This window comes from Natator depressus, chromosome 25 (genome assembly GCF_965152275.1).
Source record: "Natator depressus isolate rNatDep1 chromosome 25, rNatDep2.hap1, whole genome shotgun sequence".
NCBI lineage: Eukaryota > Metazoa > Chordata > Testudines > Cheloniidae > Natator > Natator depressus.
Genome location: NC_134258.1, coordinates 15,802,136 through 15,821,971, shown reverse-complemented (window position 1 = coordinate 15,821,971; position 19,836 = coordinate 15,802,136). Strand labels below are relative to the sequence as shown.

Sequence of the window (19,836 nt, the reverse complement as noted above, 5' to 3'; positions counted from 1 at the left end):
GTGTGAGAGAGGACAGGAGCCCTTATGAGTCCCTCTGGTCCCTCACTGGTTCAAGTGATCCTGTCATGGGCCTTGGGCCTGAGTGGGGAGTGCTCTCCGCTCCTGGGGTCAAAACAGCCCTGAGCGCGGCTCTCTATAGTGCAGGCAATTCTCTCCCAGGCCGTTCCCAGCTGAGGCAATGCTCTCTCTGTTCTGGGCTCTGTCCTGCTCTTCCCGCTCTGCTCTCTCCTCTGGCTGTGGCTGGGGAGGGAAATGCTCAGAGCTGGTGGCTGAGGAGACTCCAGAAGCCAGTGCCTGCTGCTCCACAGGCTTAGGTTAGCAAGGTCTCTGTCAGGGTTCCCTCCCCACTCTGAACTCTGGGGTGCAGATGTGGGGACCCGCATGAAAGACCCCCTAAGCTTATTTCTACCAGCTTAGGTTAAAAGCTTCCCCAAGGCACAAATTCCTCCTTGTCCTTGGACGGTATCGCTGCCACCACCAAGAGAGTTAGACAAAGATTCAGGAAAAGGACCACTTGGAGTTCCTGTTTCCCCAAAATATCCCCCCAAGCCCCTTCACCCCCTTTCCTGGGGAGGCTTGAGAATAATATACCAACCAAATAGGTAAACAAGGTGAGTGCAGACCAGACCCTTAGGTTTTTAGGACACTAAAAACCAATCAGGTTCTTAAAAGCAGAACTTTATTATAAAGAAAAAAATAAAAGAAGCACCTCTGTAAAATCAGGATGGAAGGTAATTTTACAAGGTAATAAGATTTAAAACACAGAGGATTTCTCTCTAGGCAAAACCTTAAGGTTACAAAAAACAGGAATAAACCTCCCTCTTAGCATAGGGAAAATTCACAAGCTAAAACAAAAGATTATCTAATGCATTTCCTTGCTTTACTTACAGTTTTTGTAATCTTGGATGCTTATTTCAGGTAGGGTTTTAGGAGAGGGTTTTTTCCTGCCTGGTCCCTCTCTCTGTCCCAAGACAGCACAACCAAAAAGAGCACAAACAAAACTTCCCCCCATAGATTTGAAAGGATCTTCTTCCCTTATTGGTCCTTTTGGTCAGGTGCCAACCAGGTTATTTGAGCTTCTTAACCCCTTACACGTAAAGGAGGGATTTTATGCTACCTTTAGCTGTACGTTTACGACAGCCTCTCACAAGGCATCTCCTGGGGAAGTGGGCTTTGGGGGAGACCAGCCTGAGAGCAGGGCCTGGCCAGGGACAGGGTCTTTTCACCCCAGGCAGCCTGTCCTCTACCTTGTAAAGAGTCGGCCACATAAGCGAGGCCTGAGAAGTAGTGAGCCTAGCTGTTGGGAGCAGACTCGGCCTAGATGAGTGGTACTCAACCAGGGTTAGGGGTACCCTGGGAGGTATACCCCAGAGGTTTTCCAGGGGGGACATCAACTTATCTAGATATTTGCCGTATCTTACAACAGGCTACATAAAAAGCACTGGCAAAGTCAGTACAAACTAAAATTTCATACAGACAATGACTAGTTTATACTGCTCTATATACTATGCACTGAAACGTAAGTACAATATTTATATTGCGTTTGATTTATTTTATAATTACATGGTAAAAATGAGAGAGCCAACCACTGTTCAGTAGTAGTGTGGCCGTGACACTTTTGTACGTCTGATTTTGTAAACAAGTAGTTTTTAAGTGAGGTGTAATTTGGGGGTATGCAAGACAAATCAGACTCCTGAAAGGGGTACAGTAGTCTGGAAAGGTTGAGACCCACTGGCCTAGAGCTCAGGCAGGCTTCCCATGGCTAGAGCTCTGCTTTTCCAGCCTTGCCACAGGGCCAAGGGGTTGGGCTAAAATTTTGGGGCATCAGCTGGGATGGAGGGGTGGGGGGAAGCAGGCTGAGTTACAGGCACAGAGTCAAGGGGTCCACTCAAATTTTGGGTGATGGGTCAGGTCTCTTATTCCATCTGAAGCAGCTTGAAGATGGGGGCCCTCCTTAGCCTGATCAGATGCTGTGGGGAAAATGAGCTGGAGACAAGTCTGTTCCAGGGGCAGTTTCTCCCTGCTGATGGTGGGTTTGCTGCAGAGCTTCCCAGAGCTGCTGGCTTGTCAGAGGGACGGCTTCCCAGGCCTGCCCCGTGGAACTCACTCAGGCTCTGCCTTTGCACTTGGATACGCTGCCAGCCAAAGCCGTAAATGCCAGGCCCGTGTGCACGTGGTGTTCATCCTGTGTTTCCATGGCATGAGTACTCGGGACCCTGCAGCGCTGATTGAGTGGCTGATGGATTTGGCAGGCTATCATCATCGTGACCAGGAGTGGAATGGGGAGCTATTTGCCAGCCAGGGGAAAGTTACCAATGTGCTAATAGCTTGTTTTTGTATTTAGTTTCAATCCAGTAAGTAGTGTTTGGTGCTTAGGGAGCAGAGCTGTCGTCCTAGATGTCCCCATCCTGCCTGCACTCGCTGCTGCAGGAAGTGTGCACGGCTCCTTTGTGCAGGTGGGAGATATAAAGCTCAAGAATTTCCCTCTGGCTGCCTCTTCTATCAGCTGATACTTTTGACAAAACACTTGGCTTCTCCACTCCCCCCTCTTGGCAGCTCCTGGGCTGGAGTCTGCAGAGCTGCCTCAGACCGTGCTGTGCTCTGCCTTCCAGCAACTGCATCGTCGCCTTCTGCTTGGGTTTTATCCCCTAACGGGGCTCAGAAGGCTCCCCGATGGCAGACTCGCTGCTAAACCATTCCTGGCCATCGTTCTCAAAGCGCTGGATGAAGAGATGGTCCTTTAAGCGAGGTAACATCCCACTTGTGGGCCCTGGATGCCTGTTGGAGCCCTGCTCTGTGGTCCTGGGTAACTGCTGCAGAGCAGTGCAGACACCCAGACCCAGAGCAAGATGGGAGCTAGCGGAGTTTGGCTTGCTTTGGCAGAGAGGCTTATGTTTGTTTAGAAACGAGCCTTTTCTTGCCGGAGGGGATGCTGCATAAGTATTTGTTCATGCTTTTCCTTCCCTTTAATCTTCTCTTCAGGGCACCTTAAGTGCTTTTAGCAGCTGGGTAATTGGTTAAATATCAGTCTTCTGGTTTGATAATGAACTTGATTCATTGCTCCCAGAGGACTGGAGAGCCTAAAGTTTATAGAGGCAGCTGTCTCCAGGTGAACCTCTGGCAGTGCTGCAGGTTATGTCATGCTGAGAGCTCAGCTCCCAGAGCCATGTGTGCAAAGGGGCTGAATCTTGTGCTTTCAAGGAGACCCCCTGGAACTTGTGGGCTAACAAAGCCTCAGCAAGTGACAGGAGCAGCCTGTGATTTGAGGAACGTGGTGCGCCACACAGTATTTAGTAAGGCCCTTTGTTAATCGAAGACCAGCAGTGTTAGTGAGTGGTGACAGAGGAGACCGATTCTGGTATTGGGGTCCTCAACCCCCAAACGCTGCATAACTTTCTCTGCAAACATTGTGTTGCTATTGGCTGAGCTCGAGCCAGAGGCCTGAGGAGCATGAATTTCGCAGTCACTTGGGGCTTGACTTGTCGCATGCAGACATCACTTCCCCAGTGAATATTTACAGTGTGCAACTGCCATGCTGCTCTGATGCTTCCAGGTATTTTTACCTGCGATGTCAGAGCTCTCAGCCTGCTCCTCCCCCTCCTTTTCACCTGGCTCCATTCTCCCCACATACCTGCCTGCCCTTTCCCCCAGCACTCCCCTCTCCTGAGTGGATGAGCCTTGGATACAGGGTGGATCTGAGACTCAAACTGAGGGACACATGGAAATTCATTCTGGGCAGGAAGCAGAAATTGACACGGGACTAGGCTCCCAAAAGGCTGATTCAGGCTAACCCTTTCCAAACCTGGATGTGCTCTGGCAGCTGGCTGGGGCGCAGGGAGATTTGAGGCAGCTGATGAGAGCTGAATTTTGCTAATTTCCAAATGAAGCAAATCTCCCTTGTGGCAATGTCGTGGTACTAAGTGGCCCCTATCCATTGGGTTGGAGAGTGTCTGTCTCACACCAGCCTCCCTCCTGCAGCGCTGTAGGTTCTGCACACAGCACAGCACTGCCTTGAATGGATTGTCCATTTGTGGCACGTGCACAGGATGTTCAGCTGTAGCTCAGCTCTGCCCTGCAGGTCTCTGCTGCGGCTGGAGAAGCCCTTTCTCTGGGCCAGACGCTCAAAATGCATCTGAATCCCCCACTTCCCTCCCCGCAAGTTATCTGGGACCTTTTAAGGTGCTTTATCAGTGTGACAGACACAAACGGTACTGGGCTCACGCCATCCACCACCGATGTGCCGCTGTCTCTGGGGTGTCACAAAGGACTCGTGCGCGCGCCAGCTGGTGAATGAGAGAAGTCCCTGCATACAAATCCTTCATGAGCCATGTGGTGTGGGCTCTAAGCGCTCATCTACTGGGGACCGCCTGTTAACCGCATTGGTGTCAGGCGCTAGCTACTGGGGAACTCGGGAGCCAGGGTTACATACACAGCCTCTCCCAAGCACATCTCCTGTGCCCTGGAGCTGAATACCCCCGTGAGATTCTCCGGGAGCCTTTCTCAGCAGGACCCTGGCAAGTTCGTAGTCGAAGTGGAGCTGGTTTAAAGAACAAAGCCAGCACTTTGCTCCTCTCTGCCCCCTGCCCAGCGGCTGCCCCCACGTGGTTGACGGCTGGCCTGTTGGGAGGGAGCAGGGGATTTGTGTCAAGGAGTGAGAGGGGGAAAGGGCACTGGGTTGTCTTCTGGGTCTCTGAAGCCTGGAGCAGAGTAGGGCAGGTGAAGCAGCCACCAGCCTCAGAAAATGGACAGCGGGTGTTTGGTTCAGCAGCACGAATGGAGCGAGTACACGTGCCTGGAAAACAATCTGGTTCAACAGTAGCAGTTGCTGACAGAAATCCTGACCCAGCGCGGTCAGAAAGGGTCTGGAACCTATGACGACGTGGGGGTGTTTGCTGAAGGAAGCTAGAGTACAGCACCCAGCAGGCTCGGGGGCTGATTTAGGGGAAAGAGGAAGAAGCTGAGCGTATGTCACTTGGCCCTGGGCCCACTGCGTGAAGAGTGATTCCTACGGGGAGGGGGAGGTCCCGAGGGTGCTATGAGGGGCTACACCCCTCCGTGATGGGGAAACGGAGACTGGAGCTCACTCAGATGGATCCTGCTGGGTAATCATCTCCGGGGGGAATTCCAATGCTTGGAAGAATTTAAACTAAACTGGACAAAGACCTAGCAAATATACAGTCAGAAACCATGTTGCCCTGGCGCCCAGGAGGGACCAGAGGGAACCCAACCGGGACCTCCTGCTGCCTGTCTCCCTAACGTGTGTGTGCATTTGTTTCCTTAGCAGTCAGCTGGCCCTGCCTGAGCCCAACAGCCAGGCCTGGGCACAGCTTGGAGGAACGGCTGGAGACTCCTCAGTGTATGGCTGCAAGTTACTGTTAGAGTCAGACAGCTTGTCTCCACTCCCCCAGCCCAGCCCTCATGAGCTGCTCTCTGCCACAGCGAAGGGCTGCTCACGCATGGCATTGGCACACGCACCAAGGGGTCGCACTCATTCAGAGCCCCCAGGAGCGGCAGGTTTATTGCGCACTCTACAGCTGTCTTAGTCTGTAGCGCTAATAATCCGGAGAGCCAGCCCGTAAAGGGTTGGCTTTGGGGCCAGAAGGTAGCTTCTTGATAGTTCTTTTTCTCCCTTAAACTTGCTGCTGTTATAAGTGTCCAGGAGTCTCTGGCGCATGCTCTGCTGCTCAGGCTCCTGGGAAACCCCCTGGGGCCCAGCCATTCCTGCCTCCTGGAAAGATTACACGGCGTGGTAGCGCTGCCTTTCTTCACAGTGTCTGGTGTTGCCTTTTAGAAAAAAGAAAGTGGGGAGAATGCCTGAGATGTGGAGACCCTGAGCTGCGCATACGGAATGTGCGCTCTTGATTTTTCTCCAGCATGTTTCCTCCCCAGATGGTTCCCTCACTCATTCACTGAGCCCCACTAAACCCTGCACTCTGTTGAGTGGGGGGAAACTGAGGCCCAGCTAGGGGGAAATGTCTTGCCCAAGGTCATATAGTGAGTCAGTGGCAGAGCTGGGAATACACCCTGACAATCTGCCTTGCTGTAACCACTAGGCAGGTGCAGCGTTCACATCGGATTCACCTGGTAGCCCAGTCTGCAAAGAACCAGGGACTGGTTTGTCAGAGGCAGCAGCATGGGCTGCACTGACTGGGCTTTGATCCTTTGTGGTGGTGGTGGTGGTGGGGATTTAACCCCTTGTGGTGGGGTTTTCCTGGTACTTACACCCAGACTCTGCTTTAATGGAGTGGAACCTGCTCAGCCTGTCTCAATATCATCAGATCCAGAGAGGGGCTACAGGCCTGCATGCCCCTGGAGACGGGACGCTACTGGCCTCGGCCAGCCCTAGGGGCTGAGGGGCGCAGGGAGGTAGCATGAGCCAGTGGCACAGAGTGGAAGAGGCTCCAGTGTTGTCCTGTCCTTTGGGACCTGGGGGCAGATTCACCCAGGTCACAGGCCTGTCCTCTCCTACCTGCTGTGCATTTACACAGGTCCCAAACTGTCCTGTCGTGCTGCATGTTCCTTCCCTTCTATCTGTGCAGGAGCTCCGCTACGGTACTGGTTGCCGGCCATGAAGCCAGGCTGTGGCTGAGCCTTAAATCAAACCAGGCTCCCAGGCTGCTGGTGGGGCCCTTTCCAGTTCTAGGGAACTCAGAGACCATTTCCCCACAAACTCGCTCTGGGGATTCCATGGCCAGGCGCTCGCTCGCTGCAGCAGTACCCTTTTATGGTTCCCAGCCAGAGGCGCATTAAGCAACCACAGTCCTAATCTGCTTAATGTTTCCTTAAAGCAAACAGTGAATGCTCTTGAGAGCGTCACTCTGTCATCTCATCTCCAGCCTCCGGCTGAGCAAAGGTGCGAGCTGCTGCTGAGTGCCGGAGGTGTCTATCCAATTCCCCACCCCTCCAGCTGTTGCCGCATTGGGCCTGCCTGCCCCGAGGAGCCTGCATCTTTTACAAAGGAGCAAAACACACAGAGCCCAAGGCCTGGTCTATGCTTCAAAATTAGATGGCCCGAGCTACGGCCCTCAGGGAGGGGATGCGTTTTGTGACCTAAGCCCCCCTGACAACACAGCCAGGTTGATGGAAAGATTCTTCTGCCTCAGAGAGGAAAACCCTTCTGTCGCTATGGGAAGCATCGACACGACAGGAGCAGAGCTTCAGCGTGGAAGCGGTACCATGATAGGGCCCGCAGTATAGACATGGCACAGGGCTGGCGACTGCGCTGAGCCCAGAGGCTGCAGGGTCCTACTCAGAGTGCTATTGAGTGGGGGGAGCCTAATGCGGTGCCTCCTGCCCCGTGCAGGGCCATGGACTTTTCCAACTCTCCCAGAGGGGCACTGTGGATGCCCCTTGCCACGCAGTCCACTCCTGTGCTTGGCAGGCACGTGTCTTAGTCCTGCCCCGCACTGTTGCTCCAGGGTCACTCAGTCCCACCTGGGCCTGTCCTGCTCTCACTTGTGCTGTTGGAGTCAGGAAGGTGTAGGAGGGGAATCCTGCCTCTGGGTTCCTGCCAGGCTACTTGGGGGCTTCCTTGGGGCCAGGAAACCCCTCCCGCTCAGCAAAGGACAACGGATCTCCTCAGCAGTTGCTGAGTGGCTGCTCTGCGCAAGTGTGGATTGGTCTTGCCCAGCTGGTTCTTGTGTGCACACCAGTCTGCCCAGCCAAAATGTGGGAATGCAATTTCAGAGGCTGGTTTGCGAATGTGGTGTGCCTGCCCGCGTGCCAATCTGTTACGCATAGCGACCAGTTGGGTGTGGCTGATAGCGGTGCTGGCTCAGTAGGAAACTGTCCTGGGAGGGACTCTCGGGGCTGCTTGTGTTACATGGATTAGATCGGGGTTCTCACCCTTTTTCTTGCTGAGCCCCCCCCCCGCACCCCCTCAACATGCTATAAAGACTCCATGGCCCACCTATGCTACAACTACTGGTTTTCAGGCCCGCCGTGGTGGGGCTCTGGCTTGGGATTTCTGCCCTGGGCCCCAGCCAGTCTAACGCTGGCCCTGCTTGGCAGACCCCCGAAACCTGCTCATGGACCCCCAGGGGGCTGTGGCGCCCAGGTTGTGAACCGCTGGATTAGATGAACATGGTTGATGTGACATGACACCCGTGGTCCACAGTCTGCACTGGCTCAGGGCATTTGCTTCTCCTGGCAGTTGGATGAAGCCAGTCTGACCTTCAGGGCATCAGACAAGGCTCCTCTTGTTTCCTTAGTCTTTGGCTCCTGGGAGGGTTTGCTGGGGAGTGTGTGGATGGCTTTGCTACTTGGCTACCCCTTCACCTCGTCCCTCTCCATGGTACTAGCTAGAAAGGAGTCACTGCAAAGGTAGCGTGGGGTTTAATTTGTCATGTCTGGCTGTGCACACATTGCCTAAAATGGTCTCCCAGCCCTATAGCTCTGCGCTCTATATGCTGCTGAGTAATGATGCCTTGCTGTGCGGGGCTGTGTTATGAAGTTTATGGGGGTTGGTCTGCAGGACTGATGTATCGAGTGTTGAACAGGGTGTCTGCAATGCCCAGAGAGGATCTTTGTTGTGCTGTGGGGTGGAGAAGTTACGCTGGCTGCAATCTGTGTCTCTGTCCAGATCCCCAGCCCCGGGATGGCACAAGAAGAACAAGCTGAATGTTTTCCAGGATTCCAAGGGTGCTGGTTCCATTCCAGGGTTCCACTTCAGCCCTGAAGATTGAAGGCCGCCTTGTACAGGCGCGATGGGCCTCTTTCTGGAGTGGCTCCGGCAGGCAGGACGTGGCTCCTGCTGTTAGAGGAAAACACTTCATTGGTTTAACTTCGACCCATGTGACTCGGAGGTATCACCCACATCGGTGTGGAAGCAAAACACGTGTCAGTCTGCAGTGACTGCCTGGTCCCTGCAGCTGGCTACCTGTGGGGCCCTGCCCATTCACTTTCAGAGAAGGTCCCCTGTTTCAAAGGAGGCACAAACAAGAGGCTTCGTTTTTCTTCCCTTGTTCTAGGCAGCTCTCATTATGAAAACAGAACTTGCTTCCCTCCCCTTGGGCACTGCCAGCTTAGCAGTCCCTCCTGCTAGTGGCGTATCTGGCACAGAGGCCAGTCACTGTGAAAAAGACTTGGGGCGGATAATCACCCGAAGATGAGCTCCCAATGCGATGCTGTGGCCAAAAGGGCGAATGCGATCCAGGTTCATGGGAGGGTCTACTTCCGTGTCTAACCCTGTCTCTCAGGAGTCCCTCAGTGGCTTTTGTCACATGGGGCATCCAACTACCTGCCTATTTAATCGCAGCCCAATGTCTGTGCTGTAGCCAGTCAGCTTGATTTAGATTTGTGACGTGACGAAGTGTGAGATGTCACCTCCGCTCCTCCTGCTACCTACTAAATAGTCCAGCACAGCCCTGTGACAGAGCAAACAAAAGGTTTTAGAAATCCTGGAACATTTTAATGGGGGTGTTTATGCTGATAGCCCATAAGTAATAGATTCAATTCAAATGTCTCTTATGTGGGATTTCAGTGTAATCTTTTAGGATTTTTTCTCTCATATGAATCAATCAATACATATGGGAAAAAATAAAATTAAAAATGCATATTGCCAGATACTTGCTGATTGGTAGCAATTATAATTTGAAGTCTCTGGAAGGAACACTGAATTCTTAAGATTCAGGAAGGAAAGGTTAACAGCCATCAAATAGCTATATCATTGCATGCCAAGTTCCATGTAATGCATTGGCATGCAGAGGGAGGTTGTATGCTTACTCTAGGACAGTTCTGTAGGGCTTACCCATCTTGAGGCTGGTTGTATACTCATCACCCAGTTCGATGCTGGACAGTCCTGCGTGTGCAGAAGAGCATCAAGCCAGCCTAGTCTAAACAATGAACCATGTGCATGAAATGCGTGGTGTTGTCATCGCAGACAGTGAATTTAAACAAGTTTACAATAGTTAGTTCAGGTTTCCTGGTGTCAGATACGGGGTCAGCAAGAGAGATCTACAGAATACTTTGTTTGATTTAGATTTTGAAGTGTGCTGTGGTATTCCTTGCAGAGTTGGTTTGCCCTGTTGGGTCAGCTGGAGCGTTTGGCCTCTTGCAGAGAACAAAGCAAGAGACTGTACCTTAAATTATCTACCACAATGCTTGGTCTGGTGGCCTGGCTTCTGTCCAGTGTATTCCTTAGAGATGGCATCTGAATTCTTCATGAGTCATGCCATGGTTTAGAGATCATGGTTAACATTTTCTGTGTGGCTCGCTACATAGGAATGTGCTGTAGTCAGCTGGATGATGCATTGTACCACGAACCATGTCAAGCCTTTGTTTTATTTCTCAATGAGCTATCAGGTTGTGTGCATACACACGCTTTTCTCTCACACACAAACACTCTACAGTGCAGAGGACACGGACGTAGGAGCGTTCTGATACCAGAGTATGAAATCCTTCCATGCTGCTCTGGGCTGTCATTAGAACCCCAGCATATGGCTCTAGTCTCACACCTCCAAAGTCTCCTGGGCTGTAGCCTTTAAGAATAAAGGATGAAAGTAAAATTGTTGGACGTGTTTAAATCTTAAATTCCCATGGAGGGCAGCTGTCTGTGGGCCCTCGAGCAAACTCATAGGACTATAAGCCCCTGAGAAATGCCTCAAAGCTTGTGACAACTATCTGCAATCCAGCTCTGGAACAGGGCATTGTCCATGACTACTCTTTATGTGCTTTAGCTGAGAATGCTAATTTCCTCTTTTCAAGGACAGTGAATCTTTCACTGTTGGGACTTATTGTGAAACAGCTTTTCATTCCTGCAGTATTCATGTGTGGGGCTGCGGACACTGATAATAGGCTTTCATGCCAGGAGAAATCCTTCCCCAGCCAAGGATGCAGATGCAAGTGACCAGGCTGGTAGAAAACAGCTTGCACCCTTTGTTCTGAGTGCCTTTGGCACTGCTCTATGGAACCCATCGGGGTGGGGGTGAAATCTGTGGGTGCTGGACAAGCCCATCTTTCTCTGGGACAGTCCAGGACTATCCAGGTGAAAGCAGGTTACATACATGGTGGAGCTGTGTATTTATGGAGAACAGAACCTCATTTGGTCGGAATGCTGAAGAACCCTGGCCAGCGAGGGGAGGAGATGGGGGAGCACCCAAGGGCATTTCTTGGTGGAAGCCATGTTCTCCTTGATGTACAGAGTTGTCTCTGGGTGTAGCTGATCTGGGCTCTGAGCCCCTTTTCTTCAGTGTCACTTTGGAGTCTCTGGGAATCTGTTCTGCGGAGAAGGCCACTGGAATGCCTGTATGGGATTCCTCCCAGCTGACAGGTGCAGGGGCCTGGGGGCTCACGGAGGGCTGGGAGAACAGTGCAGGTCACATGCCATGGAAATTGCCTGCTGTAGCGTGTGGTGTTACCCGCACAAAATTCTCTGTCACGTGCACGCTCTAGGGCATCCCACCTCTACCTAGTGCTCAAGGCGTAACCTGGTTAATTTGGGCACCCCAACCCTTTCCCAGTTCTTAGGGCTCTAGGAGAAAGGCACCTAATTTACCTCTCCGTGGGCTCTGGGCTCTACTCCTTCTGGGCTCAGAGCACACACCCATTCCGTGTGGACTCAGAACACACATCCATTCCCTGTGGACTCAGGGCTCAATCTTTTGCAGGTTTATGGGGTCTTTTATCAGTGAAAGAGCCTTACACAGTAATATCCTACTTAACCTCTATTTATTAACAATCACCAAAACAGAACGCACACGCTAAACATACAATGTTCACCACTCCCACTCCCAATAAGACAGATGAACTTTTCTTGATGGCCAATCAGGATCAGGTCATCTGGAGACTCCAGCTTCTGCACTGTGTCATTGGCAGAGTGTTGAGGTCTGGCAGCTTTGTTCTTGGGGCTTTGTCCTGGAGTTGGTTCCCAAAGAACTTCCTTTCGGACCCCAGTTTATATAGTGAAACTTGAGTCTGGCTTAGATGTACCTTAACCAATCATTTTACTAAATTTTTACTAACCAATCCTAACATACTGTAACAAAATTCTCTAACCTAATCATCCCACCACCTTAATTAATTTACACCTAGCAAAATTAATTATGTAACAGACAGAAACAATCACGGGTGGCCGGTGACCCGGCTGCTCAAGGAAGCTAACCCCTGGCACTTCCCCTTGTGCCCGAGGCCCTGCTCCTACCCGCTTCTATCTCCCCTGCAGGAGCCCAAAGCACCCCCACCGCAGCCCCCCCCGCCCCAGTGACGGACGGACAGACAGACAGAGGTGGGGGGGCGGGGCCCCAGCCCCGGTGCTCAGGTGGCCGGGCAGCGTGGTCACCGTGCCCCCAGCCCCAGGACTCCAGGCGCTCCCCAGTCCCGGTGCTTGGGTGGCCAGTGCCAGGCAGGCAGCACGGCCCAGCAGCAGCTGCCTGGTGGCCCCAGTTGCTGCAGGAGGCATGCTGGCCTGGGGGCGGGGCCACGGCAGGCTGTTTGGGGAGGCAAAGCCTCCCCTTGCCTACGCTATCTGCCACCCGTGGAAACAATCAAAGCACCAGACAGAGATCACACAGACAAACAAGAGAGAAGTGGGGACCATAAAGATAAAACAATAAAGAAATGAGGATTTTACAAGCATAACTATTGATAAGTGATTTCTTTCCAGACAGATGCTATCAAACTAAGTTTTCTTTAACCATCTTAAGATCTGTTTCGTTCTCTGGTGATGGTGGGTGCTCTTAGGACAGGAGCCTCCTTCTTAACAGCCGGCTCTGACCTTGTTTTAATGTACCGTAATTTAGATGGAATGTGAGGATGTGACTTTCTGCTGCTTAGCTACTGGCTGCTGCTGTCTTACTGTGGCTGCAGACAGAGGCCTGAGGCCTCACAATATGGCGACAGTAAGTCGCCTGCTGTAGCAATCCTGGGAAGAGCGGGCTGGCGGAGCGTGAGCTGGCTGCCTGCCCCAGCCTCTGCTCAGGCAGTGCCCGGTGAGCTGGTGCCGCTGCCGTCAGGGGGACTCTGGGGATGGGGAAGCCTGCCGGACCCTGGAAAGAGAACAAGTGGGGCAGGAGATCACTGAACCCAAACCCAGCCTTCATGCCAGACCCGAGCCAGCAAGGAGGGGACGTGAAGGCGGCTGGGTCCCATGATGGTTGTAGGCGCTGCCCTGCAGTGGAGGGGGAGTTAAGGAGTGTGGCATTTCAGCTGTTCGCAGGACAAGGCCTGCCCGGGGGTCCTGCTTGGCTCATGATTTAGATTTTCAATCCCTGAAGGTTTGTGGTAGCTCTGGTCAGAGGAGTAGCCCTGCTTCCTCCCCGAGAGCTGAAATTTGGGGCTCCCCTCCTGAGCGCCATGGAGGTCCCACAAGAAAGCTTCCCATAGCCCTAGGGCTGCCCTGAATTCTCTCAGACCAGACCCGACCCCCACCCCCACCCCCACCCGCTCTCAGCTCTCGTTCAGGAGCCGCATTCGCTTACGTTTCACTGGGTTGGGGCCAGTGGAGACGTTCTGTGCTTGTGAAGCACGTTGTGGAGAGTTACAGCCCATCACAAGCACTCCCCTGTTCCCTGGGGATCACCAGCAAAGGAGACATTTCCATGCAGCAGAACTGCAGCCAATCCTGCTGCGCTGCCCTGTGGAGGGGCCCTGCCTAAGGGGGTCTGGGGGGACAGGAGACATTCTGCATAACATTTATCACCCGTTGGCGGCGAAGGGGAATTTCAGTTTGCGAGTGGAAGGGCTCGAGCTCCCCGTTTGGGCCACGAGGGAGCAGGGAACAGGCACATTCTGGGGCAGAAATACTGCATTTGCAGCCCCAGCAATGACATTTGGCTTTCTCAGTGCAGGCCTCCCCACAGCCCATCGCCCTCTGTGCTGTCAGGGTGTCACGCTTGCTGTCTGTCCTAGGGCAGGTGATGGGGACATAGTCAGCATTGGAGAGAAGGGGCCAAGTTCATCACAAGGGCCTTGCGCCAGGGAGGAACGTAGTGCCCAGCTAGGTGGCTGGTGGCTCCCCTGGCTCAGTCAGGGCCTGATCACGCTCAGAGGCATCTGGTTACAGATTCCTTGTCTCGTGCCGTTTGATTTTATACTGAATTTAGCAGATATACGTTCTGTCTTCTCCAGGCAGGCCCCGTGTGCCCTGGGCTCTCCCTGCTGCACCCTCCGTGGGGCAGGGACGCCAGGCCTTGGGGGTTGTGCAGGCCCCGTGTGCCCCACAGAGATGCCCTGCTCCTGCTGCACCAGGATGCAGGCACCTGGGTTGTTTGTTGTAGGGGCCGTGGAGACTCTGCTCATCCCCTCCCTCTGTCACGGCCAGATCTGCTGGCCACCAAGGCCCCAAGTTGATCACCCTCTGGCTCAGTTAATGGCCCATGTGCTTAGGTTATTGTTTAAAAGTCATTCCTCTGTGGAGGTGCTCTCCTTGGCTGCTGCTTGGGTGTGACTTGGTGCTGGGCCAGTGCACAGGGTAGGCCCAACTCCCCTCTGACGTCCTTGGTGAGGAAACAGTGAATCCCGCATGGCATAGTGTGGCTGGGGGACAGGTAGGCCATACGCTGCAGCGGGGGGGTGGGAGCTGGCCTGGGTCTGGGTCCAGGCTGGGGCAGTGCTTCTCGGGGGTAAACCCTCTTTGAAAGGACACGTCCAAATGAGCAGCCTGGGGGGAAGGGCTGGGCCTGGCCTGAGACAGGGGTCAGCATTCAGCTTGCAGTGCCTGGGCCTTCTTTAGCCAGTGGCTGACTCATCTCGCTGGGGCTTCCTCCTTAGCTCCACATGTCTCTATGCAAAGGGCTAAGGATGGCGCCCAGCTGACCCTGGCTTGGTCTGGCACTTACTGTGCTGTCTCCTTTCTAGGGCTTTGCTGTCTGTGTCTAATGCCCTACAGCCCTCCATGGGGAACGCAGGACCAGTGTCTGCCTTCTGCCACCAGCAGCTTAACCTCTGCCCAGCTGCGTTGGCATCTCGTTAGCAGCCTGAGGGCCTCAGTGGGGCAGACTGCAGCATCTCCAGTGCACCTGCAGCGAGGTGGCCGTGGCATGCCATTCTCTAGCTGGCTCTGGGCTGATGGCTGCTGAGGTCACAATGGCCCCTGGCACGGCCACCATGTAGCAGCCCAGGGGGCTGCGTGCCATGTGTCGGACACTGGGGCTGCCCTGTTCTGCACTCGCTCCGCGTGGGTGCATCTGACCCATCGCTGCCCTTGTGGCTGTTCCCGTTTCCCTCTTGTTGAGCGACCGTGACCGTCTCTCTCTCTCGCAGGGTCAGACTGCAAGCCATGCTCGCGGGAGTTCACTGCCAGCAGCATCCCCACGTCAGACTGCAGCAGCCCAGACACCTTCTCCCCATCCCTGGTTGCTGAGGATGAAGTCTTCTTCACCAGCATGGCAGAGGAAAAGGCAAGTGTGGCCTACAGTTCTGCTGCCAAAGCACTGTCCTGTGGGTGAGAGTGCTGAGTGGGCAGTCTCCAGCTATGCAGGGGCTAGGCAGGCAGCCCTGTGGGGAGGGCTCTGGACTGGGAGTCCCCCTCCCTTTTAGCACAGTATCCAGTGTACTGTCTGTCCTCTGCTCCCATCCACAGTCCCCGCTGGAAGTATCAGGTCCCTGGGACTGCCTCTGACCTGGTGGCAGTCTCGCTGTTCTCCGCAGGGTGCTGTGGATGGATGGTTGTTTCTCTGGGGAAAGTGAGTGAGATTTTGCTGCACCAAGGCTGCTCTGCTCAGCCAATGGCTTCACTTGCAGAGACCTGATGCTCAAGCCCTTGGCTTTGGGTCTGGATCCAAGTGAAAGGGGTCAGAGGTTAGACAGCCCAGCCCCCAGCCAGCGTTTGTATCCCCCACCCTCTGGCCTTGCAGCAGCAAAAGCTTTTGATTCGGTCTCCTGCAGAGAGCGGAAGAATGTCCTGGAGGATTTGCACTGATGTGAGACTGGAGAGCAGGGCTACTGGGGAGGCTAGAGGGCTTGGGAGATGCACTTCCCCTGTGCATGGGGAAATAATGCATTCCCCTTCCCTTGGCATTAGTGGGAGTCAGGCACAGGAATGCCACATGCCACAGGGCAGAAGCATTAGGCACTCCGTGCTAAGGTGGCAGCACAATTCACCCACCAGAGAAGCCCTTTGTGCCCTGCTCTTCGCCCTCCAGAGTTGAGACCAGCGACTGCCCTGCTCTGGGCCTGCAGTGCCTGTCCCGAGGCAAAGTGCAGAAAGGTACCAGAGCCCTGCTCTTGGTGCGGGCAGCAGCACAAAAATCTCACGTCTCAGTCCTCAAAGCCAGCCAGGTGATAAGCCATAATTGTCAGAAAGCCTAACTCCAGCCCTTTGTGCCTCTTCCCCGTGTCCTGCCAGTCCCTGTGTGTCACAGGGCGACAGTGATATCTCCCCCACAGGGGAAGGTGAGGTGGACTGGGTGTGTTTCCGAGGTATCAGAGACAACATGTTAAGTGTTAATATTCCAAAGCCCCAGAGGGAGGGATTAGTTGCCTTTGTATGGGCCCAGCTGTCTCCTGGCTTGTCACAAGAGGTGAAAGGGAAGCTAGTGTGAGTGGGAGCATGCCCCTTTCTGAGGCCCGGGCAGCGTGGTCTGCCACAGTGAAGCTCTGCTGTGCCTGGTCTCTTCCCAAGGTATTAAACTGTTGCTCCCTTGGCAGGAAGACTCGTCGTCTCCGGAGCTGGATGCCCTGATGGGCAGTGTGCACAGCAGTACTGAGGATCTCCTCTCCATAGACTTAGCTCTCCATGACACAGAGTATTACAGAGACCTGGGGCTGCTGAACCTGCCAGAGGCCTGTGTGACTCCAGCAATGGCAATGCTACCCGAATGGACAGGCCAGGCGGTGCCAGGCTGTCCTGTACCGGAAGAGAAGCCTGGAGGCTTGGGGCGAACGCTTGTGGGCATTGGCTGCCCCGATCCCATCTCCGGCTCAGTGCAGTACAGGGAGGCCAGCTGCCATTTCCTGAACAGTGACTCTGCTTGCTCCTGTGCAGCAGGGCTCCTGGACAGCCGCCCTGCAGGGGGGTGCCAGGCGGAGCAGGGTAAAGGACCGGAGCGGCATGAGGATGGGGAGTCCTTCCCCGCGCTAATGAGATCCATGTCCACCTCATGGAGGCACAGCTGGGAAAGCCCTGTGTCACCTACAGACAGCGGGCGCAGGTACGGCAGGGCTCCCACAGCCAGGCTTGTGTGGGGCCTGTGGGGGGAAGGAGGGGGAGAGGATGTGGTGAAACAGCAGCTTTCCAGCCACCTGAAATCAGGGTTTGAGCCCCTGTGGGTGAGAAGGGGCTGCCGCTTCCTCTGCCTGGGATGCACCTGTGCTTGCTGTGTGACCAAAAAACTCCCCTAGGCTGGGGGTGGGGCTGGTGTCCCTCTCCTGGGCTTCCCTAGACGGGGAAGGGGGCAGTTCTGGGTCTTCCCCTTGGTTATTCATGTTGTGGCTACATACGGCCCAAGAACCACCCAAGGGTCTGAAGCTGACCCCTGACTATCAGGGGCCCACATTCCTTGCAGGTTTTTCAGTGTAGCTGCTGTAAGCCCAGTGTCTCAAGGAGCTGGCAGCCCCAAGATGCTGCTTCCTTCCCCAGCCGGAACGCCCCAGAGCTGAGCGCTGGCTTATGGTTGTTCGCTCCAGGCACGAGACTGGGCCCTGGGGCCAAGCTCCCCTCTAGTCCGAGGTGGCAGCACCAGGCTGGGAGGAGCTGCTGGCTTGACAGTGACTGTGCCATCTCTGTTCTCCCCCAAGACACCCCAGCCCCGGTAACCATTCAGGGAAAGAACTCCAGTACCCCGGGTTGCCCTGAGCCACCCATACAATGGGTCTGCTCTCTGCTGACATCTCTGCTCCTCCCCCTGCAAGGGGCTGGCTGGCAGCCCACCCAGAGCAGCAAAGGCCTGTGCAGTGCTTTGGCTGGAATGCTCAGGCAGCCCAGATCTCTCTGCTGCTGGGTGGTCCCCCTCCCTAGTCAGCCTCTGCCAAGGGAGGCCTGGAAGCCTCCCACTCCCTGTGCTCTGTGGGATGTAAACTCTTGCAGGAGGCCTGGGTGTGGGGGGCCGGAAGAGGGTTTTGCACCATTAGCCGCTTGGTGAGGGGCATCAGCAGCAAGAAGGCCCTTCCCAGCAGGCCCAGGAGTTGGAAAGAGGATCTCCCCTCCTGGGGTGAGCGGGGTCCCTGCCTGCATCTCTTTGCCCCAGGGAGGAGCTCCGGAGAATGGCACCAGCCCATCCTTGTCCCCTCAGCTCTGGCTGTGCTAGCAGGAGAAGGTGTTGAGTGGGCAGCTCTGCCAAACCAGCTGCTCTCCCCTGGAGGGAGCCTGCCCATGTGATCCCAGCTCTGACCCTGCCCTCTCTGGCAAGCCACATCCTCTTCTGGGTTCCTGTGGCTGGAGAGAGGGTGTTCTGTGGGTAAGGCTGAGCCAGGGCTGGAGCTGCCTCCTCCGCATGTGCTCTGTCACACACAGGCCTCTGGGCGGGATTTCTGTGCACTGGTGTGTCCTTGGGATGAACGTATTGATCTGGCTGCCGGCAGGGAGGGAGCTGTGAGCCAGCAACGACTATTTTTATCTCCTCCTCCTTATAAGGTGCCCTGAAATTATCTTGTGCTGAGATCTTGGCAGTTCTTTATCAGGCGCAGGCTTCGGTCCCAAGACCTATTGTTGTTCCATCCACTGTGTATCGTTCACGGCTTACGTTGTGGCAGGAGCATGTGAGCTAGTGTGGAGAGTGGCCAGGAGCAAGCCACAGCCTTGGTCAGTCCCCTTTCTGGGTGATTTATGATGTGTAGAGAAGGGGAATGTGTCTGGTTCTCCTGGGACCTGTGTCTGGCTAGCAGGAGCCAAGTGACAACGATCAGCACCTAGGTCCCACAAGGTACCATAAGATTTTTCCATTGGTCTCTATTCATCACTTCGCTGCTACGTGGCTGGCGTCCTGATAGCACGCTAGGAATCATCAGGGCCTTGGGGGACAGGGGAGAGTTATCCTGGCCTGTGGCGCCCTGAACGAGGATTTCTTTGTCCTGCCTATTTAGCAGCCTCCACTGTAAGCAGGTGGTGGCAGAGTTTACAGGACAGTTTTATGGCAGTGGCTCTCTGCCTGCAAAATCAGGCTTTTTCAAAGGGAAAGCCCGATGTGATTTTGATGGTGTTTTAGCCAACAGGCATACAGCATGCAAATGGAGTTAGGCCATGCTGGCTGGGCAGCTGCCCATGTCTGTCCCAGAACCTCACAGGGGCTGGGCAGGGGTCAGCAGTGTTTGCTGGCACAGTCTGCCCTGCAGGGGTATGGGCAGGTCATGGACATGCTGATGATCAGAAAAACTGATCTGTAAATTCTAGAGTGATCTAGTAAGGTCACCCACTTTTAGGGGCCCAGCTCTGCAGGCCTCACCTCTCTTGGGCGGAGACCCGCATTTCCCTCCCTCCTGACTGGGGTATGTCCCGGCTGCACGGTTCCCTGCCTATGCTGCAATAGCCCCAGCCAATCAGACGGCCTAACCTAGCGTCTGCACGTTGCTTTCTCTACAGAGGCTATAAGCCGCGTAACTGCCGACGGTTCTGTTACCACTCGACTCTTTCCAAGCAAGCATGTCTCGGTCTAAGGTGAAAGCAGTACACAGAAAATCTATTAAAAACACTAAAAGAGCCTGCATGCCTGCTAATGAGCTCACCAGAGATCACCCCTAATGCCAGCAAGGGCTCTGGCCGGTGGACAGTCCTTCAAACCCCCAGGGGTTTTGTGTGGTTACAAGTTCATAACAGCTTTAGCTCAAAACAAGAACCACCGTGAATCGGCCACGCTCTCCTTTCTACTGCTCGGGCTTTAGCTCTTCAGATTCTGGAGTAGTAATTAGCAGACAGCGGTTCTGTCCTTAAGGCATAGCTTCAGACAGCGGGGTCAGGTGGTGTGA

The 19,836-nt window shown here is 54.4% G+C and overlaps 1 protein-coding gene across 1 annotated transcript in view; it reads left to right on the top strand.

The window, feature by feature from the left end:
• Positions 1 to 2,658: 2,658 nt before the first annotated feature.
• ARHGEF18 (Rho/Rac guanine nucleotide exchange factor 18) overlaps positions 2,659 to 19,836 on the top strand; it is an 85,343-nt gene continuing 68,165 nt past the window's right edge. The window contains exons 1-3 of the mRNA XM_074939740.1: positions 2,659 to 2,749; positions 15,199 to 15,335; positions 16,585 to 17,087. Of these exons, the coding sequence (XP_074795841.1) occupies positions 2,674 to 2,749; positions 15,199 to 15,335; positions 16,585 to 17,087 (716 nt within the window). The 5' untranslated portion in view covers positions 2,659 to 2,673. The remainder of the gene's footprint in view (positions 2,750 to 15,198; positions 15,336 to 16,584; positions 17,088 to 19,836) is intronic.